The 7526-nt window shown below is 43.1% G+C and overlaps 1 protein-coding gene across 2 annotated transcripts; it reads left to right on the plus strand.

Moving 5' to 3' along the window:
* Positions 1 to 2623: 2623 nt before the first annotated feature.
* On the plus strand, positions 2624 to 7526 carry LOC115036450 (alcohol dehydrogenase 1-like). Of its 2 annotated transcripts, XM_029494645.1 has the most exons (10): positions 2624 to 2692; positions 2785 to 2841; positions 3601 to 3702; positions 4782 to 4923; positions 5096 to 5183; positions 5667 to 5886; positions 6202 to 6462; positions 6601 to 6733; positions 7073 to 7211; positions 7308 to 7526. In XM_029494645.1, exons 2-10 carry the CDS (start codon positions 2824 to 2826, stop codon positions 7339 to 7341), a joined length of 1137 nt encoding a protein of 378 aa, XP_029350505.1. In that variant the 5' UTR covers positions 2624 to 2692; positions 2785 to 2823; the 3' UTR covers positions 7342 to 7526. The 2 variants fall into 2 exon arrangements, with proteins under 2 accessions (XP_029350505.1, XP_029350504.1); XM_029494644.1 differs by having other exon boundaries at positions 2669 to 2841.

The following is a 7526-nucleotide window of genomic DNA, read 5'->3' on the forward strand; positions in this document are numbered from 1 at the left end:
GCCCTGGAAGCTCTGCCCATGAAAACCATCTAATGGTCCTTTAATGAGCTTATCCATTAAATTCTATTGAGCTGTTTGGGGGGGGAAAGAAATGTGCAAAAAGAGAGTGACCTTGCCTTTTTTGTTTGTTTGTTTTTTTGGTGTAACACGAAAGGAAATGCCACTATGAGAGACAGTCCCACTGTTTTGTACAAAGTTTATTTAGCTTCAGTGCGAAGCTGGTGACAATGTGTTGTTTTCCACGAAGTAACCAGGGAAAGATGATTATCCCCATTACTGGCACCATCAAGCTCAAAACAGGCGATGGTTTCAGTGGTGGAGTGAAAGTGACCACTTGTTTTCTGATACAGTGCCTTTTTAAGCAAATTATTTTTTTTTTCTTTTAAGAATTCTGACAAGCATATGTGTCGTAACTCAGATTGTTCATCTTTTGCCATTTTATTTGACCTATTTACTACTTTTATGTTCAACAATACTGATAATTAGCACTGGGTTGTTCTCTGTGTTAACTAATTGCCATGCATTTTATCATAGAAAATGCACTTTTTGCAACATATCAGCAAATAATAAGTATGCTAAGTGTCACCCATGTTAATGACTGTGGGTCATTAAAAAAAATGAATAAAACTGAGCTATTTTTAAATGCCTTCACTTTTAAGACCATTCTTTACATACATAGACAAACTGATAAATCAGCCTCATGTAATTATTTTTTTCTCTGTCAACAGTTCAGACTGTGTACCTTTTAAACTGGTATCCAAATGTGTTTGACCTCACAGACTCCATTTTTCTTTAGGTCTGTACTAAGATCAAAAATACTTAATCCCCGAAGTGGAATTTTGCACATTACTGAGCGTTCAAATGTTTAAGGTGAATACAGACATAACTTTATTCACAGTTACATAAATCACATCCATACATTTTGAATGAGCTATATATCCATACTTTCAAAAACAGTTTAGGTACTCTATAATCTAGTAAAAGCTCAATCCTAACCTTTGTGGACATGGTTTGGAGGAAAGATCATAAAGTTAACCAGGATGGAAGAGACGTTATCTAATTGATGCAGAACCCCCAGACTGCAACATGTTTTGTTTTTTGTTTTGTTTTTTTTTGGGGGGGGGGGCGGGGCTTAAAATGTATTTCAGAGATGTGTTTGAAAAACTATTACATTTTCAGTATTTCAACTTAATAAAAAAAATGGTTAATTACGGCTGATACAGTGAATGTCTAGTCGTTTCTGCTGATATTGCCCAGGTCTAGATCTCATTATTACGAACTGTGGTGAGCGAGAGGCATCACCAAACGCCCGATTGATGGTTCTGTCCAACATCGATTCCTTCATCTTCATGCAGCATTTTTTTTCCCCGACGGCCTCGGCTACCGACAGCGGGCGCTGCTACTCCAGTTAATACGACAACAGCGCACACTCATTGAGCCAATCAAAACGTTTGTTTACTCTGCGCGAGGAGCGTTAAATTGTCTGAGGAATAGACGGAGAAATGCACGTTTCCACTTCCGGCAAGCGGTTCAAAACCAGTGTGCCTCGTTTGCTCCGAAAACGTGGCGTTAATTAAACGAAACAAAGCTCTTTTGAGCAAAGTTATCTTCCCGACTCATCACGCATATATTTACAGCCCCGCAACGTGCAAACGAATGTTCACCAAAGGTATCGTGGATTTTGGGACAACCTAAAAAAAAAAAAAACTTTTAGTGATGTGTTGAAACACGGTTGCTGAGACATTATTTGATGGGGAGACAAAAAAGATCCCGATATCAGCGTCAACAGCAAGCAGAAAGTGTGAAATGTTAGCAGATGATGTGCGGCCACAGCTTGATGCAGCTGGTGAGTCTGCAGATGTTACTGTCCGCAGAGATGAGAAGGGTTAGGACCTGCTTGAAACACACACAAGAGGAGAGGACATATATGCAGCAATAAAAGTGATGCTGGGGAAGAGGGGCATAGACCTGAGGCAGGCTGTCCCTGTCATGGTGGGAAAGGAGAGGGGGGCCTGGGGCTACTTTTATTTCCGGTGAAAGCTAGCTGCGCGCTAATCATTCCCTGCGTTGAAAATTGACAAACGCAGTTAAAATCAAATGAAAAACGTGGACATGGGCGGGCTGCAATAACCAACCGAGGACACAGTTTGTGCTGCTAAACTGAGGGACAGGATGTGGTTCCAATTCATCAGTATTATTTATGCAACTCTGCACTATTTATGTTAAAACAAGTCATTCGCACTCAAACTATTAAAAAGGCCAAAATAGGGGAAACCTAATCAGTGCCAAAGTTTACCAGTGTGGTGGTGGTGGTGGGGGGGGCATTCCTACAATAAGTGAAAATCAGACAGAGCCCAGAAGGACAGCAGGGGCCACCGCCGGACTAAACCAAAACAGACAACAGAGCCGGAAATGTGATCGATGGTGGTCAGATCAAGGTCGCAGCAGTTCTCTGACATGGCGAAAGTCACGAGGCGCCGGCCAAACCACTAAAAATAGATCCTCAGCAGCGCGGCCACTGAGTACATACCTGTAAGAGGCGTGGCCCAAAGCCTGAGAGAGAGAGAGAGAGAGACCGCCTCTGTGTAGAGGCTGCTCCCCCCCGCTGTGATTGGGCCAGAGGAAGCAACACATGGGGCCAATCACCCAAACAGGGCAGACACCCATCCTGCTGCAGCCCCAAGCAGGCAAAGTACTTTTTTTATTATTATAATTATTTATGGAGCACAATATAAAACCTGAAATCCAAATTTCTGTCTGTCTTCCTCTCCGGTCTTCCTCCAGCTCAATTTGCCTCTCAGCTTTTAACCACTGGCCCTGAAAATGGCATCAGCTGGTAAGGTAGGCAGGACATTTAATATGGGAGCAGTCATCTGTAAGACTCGGGAGTCTTGGTGTAAGGTTTCTGTGAGCTGACACATTTGTACGACACTTTATCAAGGAGACAATAAACACACATCAGAAGAGAGTTGCAATCCTAATTTGAATTTGATCAGAAATTTCAAATTTTAGTGCATGGCATGTTGATGAGATTGTTGTTAATTCCTTGATTGAACTGTGGATTTGTGTAATAGACCAAGCTTAGACCAAACAAATAAATGCATCAACACCCCTGTTTTAATGTTTTAATATCATTCTTGCATATCATTATAAGCATGAATTATTCCACTAAAATCAACAGAGAACATCCTGAAAATGTAATACTGAGCAATAAGGAACAACAAAATGGAATTTCCGCTTGCCCTTCACGGTTGGTGAAATATCACACTGTTCACAACTGATTGACTTGGCCCACAAACTATCCAGATAGTTTGTTCTTTCTTTTTTTTTTTCCATCGGTTTATATTGGTAAATATGTAACGTGGCAGGATGTCGAGGAAGGGCCAAAAATTTGTCGTACTGCCATAATAAACAAAACAAAACAAAAATGAATGAAAAACCCTTCTACTTATTTATCAAATAAAATATAACAACTGATACGCCCACCCAATGTTCCTTTATTTGCCCATGCTACATTGATTCTAGGGTTGTTATGCACATTGGCTTGCCAAAGAAATTGTGTGAACTTTAGACTTTGTGCCTTGTCACTGTTTTTTTTAGATCATCAAATGTAAGGCAGCAGTGGCTTGGGAGCCCAACAAGCCTTTGGTGATAGAGGAGATTGAAGTAGCCCCTCCTGAGGCCAACGAGGTCCGCATCAAGGTGAGAAATGTCCATTGTCAAAGGATGTGTACGCACACACAGACGTCACCCTGCATTTGCACCACTGCGGTGAAACTAGTGGCATTATAAACAGCCAAAAGTTCAGGTGCGGGTGGACCAGTCAGTTGCGAAGGAAGAGGTGGGCAAGCCAACAGACAACACTTTATTTCAATACATAAGTTAACTGAAAAAAAGATTAAAATACTGCCAAAGCTGGGTTGTCGGTCTCAGTAGGTAGGTTCTGGTTCTGCCAGTTATCTCTCTGCATCATACCGCTTTCAAGTCGACCCAGGAGTGTCTTTAAGGGAACAGCAGCAGCCTCAGCTCACCCACTGCACACAGTGGCTCCCTCCAGTGTGTGTGTAATGACGATAATAACCTCACTAATTCCAAAATACACACACTGTTTACAATGTGTGTACACTGTGTTTGCACACAGCTCAAATAATAAATCAGTCACCGCAACCAAAAACAAACCGATACAGGTCCACCCGGTTACAGCATGATCGTGTCTGTTGAGCGTGCAGTGGTCTTTGGCTGGCTTTAACTCTTGCCCAAATAAACTTTGATTTGACTTTTAACATTTTATCAACATAAAGTGAAAGGATTACTTTCTCTACTAAACTGAAAGAGGCACTTACCTCGTCAACTCTATGTAGCTTCTTTGATTTCATCCTGGTCATAAAATAATGAGACTGTTATTGGTGGCCAAGAAGATGAACACAGTTAGAACATGGAGACCGCAAGCAGCAACCCTCCGTGCTGCCACCGTTTGTAATGAACACGGCTTGTGATTGAGCTGCTCAACACAACAGGAAAATCCTCAGGTAAATAGTTGGGCCCATAAGCTTCAATTCAAACAAACAAAGCTGCCACCATACCTGCATAATACAAACACAGATTTAGGGGGGTAGAGATGACAATTTTACCCATCGAAAATTCCCTGTAAACTAACAGATTTAGTCATCTTTAGCCAAGTAGCTAATAAAACAAAGTAAACAAAGTAACTGATGTGAAGCTGAGGCCTCATGACACATCGGGACTGTTTTTGTGATTGATGGGATTGATCTTCGGTGCAGATCGTGGCAACAGGGGTCTGTCATACGGACCTTTACCACCTGTTTGAGGGCATGCATAAAGATGGCTTCCCGACAGTCCTCGGCCATGAGGGAGCTGGTATCGTGGAGAGCGTCGGGCCCGGGGTCACTGAATTTCAGCCTGGTTGGTTCTTACAAAGTTTACGGCCAATTTTGTTTTCCCCCTCTCTCCCTCTCTCTCTCTGATCACTTGTGTTTCTTTTCCTGCAATACTTCTCACGTTTGGCTTTACAAAATATGGCAAATTTCTTCTTTTTTTTTTTTTTTTAAATGGCACCCATGCTTTTGGATTTCAGGAGACAAGGTGATCCCTCTGTTCATCTCGCAGTGCAGAGAATGTCGCTTCTGTAAGAGTCCGAAGACCAATCAGTGCGAGCAAGGATGGTGAGCTGTTTCTCATCATGTGTTAATATCATTCAGTCAGGATGTGTTAATGAGGTTACAGCCCAATTTCATGCTGCATTAACATTCTGGGTATTACAATATGCCTTTCTGTCATAGTGCTTACTATTACAAACCATGTGGGTGTGTGAGAAGGAATGAGTAAGTCCAAATATATTCTGGGATTTTCTCACAGCTTCAAAGAAGCACAACAGATCAGTCAAACCATTAGACTATTTGATCCTTGCTAACTTTTTCCCATCTCTGCTTACTCCCTTTATCACCCTTTATCAGCTCACTGCTGCCTAAGCATTGTCCAATATGTGCAGTGTTAACACTCAATATGTGCACACATGATGACAGATTGCAGTCAGGCTGTGTTTTAAGATGCAGAGCATCTCTCTAGTTAACAAGTATTTCTTTATCTCCACAACAGAAGATTTATGCACAAATTGGTGAAGTTTGATAAACGAATTCTGCGTTTAGGGCTGCTCATCGGTATGATGCGATGGCATCAATAGCAACCAGGTTCACCTGTAAGGGGAAGAAGGTGCTGCAGTTTATGGGAACCAGCACCTTCTCTGAGTACACTGTGATGAACCAGATCGCTGTGGCTAAGATCGACCCGGCCGCCCCCCTGGACAAAGTCTGTCTCCTTGGATGTGGTGTCTGCACAGGATTCGGTGCAGCCGTTAATACTGCTAAGGTGAGCGAGGTTGTGACAGCACTCAGCACGTAGATGAATACACCCCCCGTCAGAAAAAGCTTTTATGAGAACATCCTGTATTTTAAAAAAAAACTTGAGTTTTACCAAACATTTATTAACATAAAATGTGCTCACTTAAGATTTTTAAGGTCGGAAAAATAACAAATTAAAGTTTAAAGGGAGAAGTAATCTATCAGTGTGTACTCATTTAAGATGAGCGCTGAACTTTCTTCCCACACCATCTGGAGACAGTTTACTAGTTCACACCTCAGCTTGTTAGAGTTAACATGTTTAACGGAGTCACTGCCACTCTAGGTTGAGCCCGACTCCACCTGTGCCGTGTTCGGTCTGGGAGCTGTGGGTCTGGCTGCAGTCATGGGCTGTAAGGCTGCAGGGGCCAAGAGGATTTTTGCTGTTGACATCAATCCAGATAAGTTTGAGAAGGCCAAAGTGTTCGGTGCCACCGACTTCCTAAACCCCAATGATCACAGCAAACCCATCAGCCAAGTGCTGGCGGAGATGACTGGAGGAGGAGTGGACTACTCTCTGGAGTGCGTTGGCAATGTTGCCGTCATGGTGAGGCAAACTGAGAGGTTTACAAGCAATTTGATGAGGTGCATCAGGAAGGCTCACTATGTTTCCATTAAAAGGGTTAGGGTTAGATAATTTGGGGATTTGAATCCACATTCCTTACAAGCTGTTTCCTCCATCAAGCGCAATGCCTTGGAGTCCTGCGTGAAAGGCTGGGGCGTCAGCGTGGTGGTTGGCTGGACCGACAAGCATGACTTTGCTGCTCGACCCATTCAGCTAATCGCTGGACGCACGTGGAAGGGCTCCTTGTTTGGAGGTGAGGCACGATGCGGATGTCAAATACGACCATCCACATCGCTGTAGCTGTCACCGTCACAGGTTGTTCAAGGTGTCAAGAGGGCGGATCATCACATCAGCATATTAGGCAGGTTATGTGAGTTATGTGAGTTATGAATGGATTAGCCAATCAGCCCCAGCTCCGTCACTCAAACAGTACAGTGTGTGATTATTGTAAATACATGATGGTAGTGTGCTGTTTGTGCGTTGCTATGGAGTTTCAGTGTAACGCTGGTACGCATCTGGGTTCAGGAGGGTCTGAACTTGCTGCAGTTTTGACTCACTCTGGTGGCCCATCATGGGTGTCTCTGTGGCTCAGGCTTTAAGAGCAAGGATGGCGTGCCTGGGATGGTTAGAGCCTACATGGACAAGAAGATCAAGCTGGATGAGTTCATCACACACAACATGGACCTGGTCCAGATCAACGACGCCATTGAACTAATGAAGCACGGTGGATGGTATGTTCATACCTTCTCTCCTAATAATGATCTACTCGCTACATGCAGAGATAAACAACTGACATGTTGTTGTTGTTGTTTTTTTTTGCTCCACAGCATCAGGACTGTTCTGAGTGTTTCTCCACAATGAGACCCCTGCATCGTTTTTCAGTGACGCAAATTCATCCACGGGCCTGCAATGCTGCACAAAAATAAAGAGATCTGTACGTATGACTGACCTTAAACAAACATTTTCTGATGGTTTTTCGTGGCGATTGGGATTGTGAGAATCATCTGTGGTGTTGGATTGTTTATGGAGCCAAGTAAATGGTCAGA

Source organism: Echeneis naucrates, chromosome 22 (genome assembly GCF_900963305.1).
Source record: "Echeneis naucrates chromosome 22, fEcheNa1.1, whole genome shotgun sequence".
In the NCBI taxonomy this organism is placed as follows: Eukaryota; Metazoa; Chordata; class Actinopteri; order Carangiformes; family Echeneidae; genus Echeneis; species Echeneis naucrates.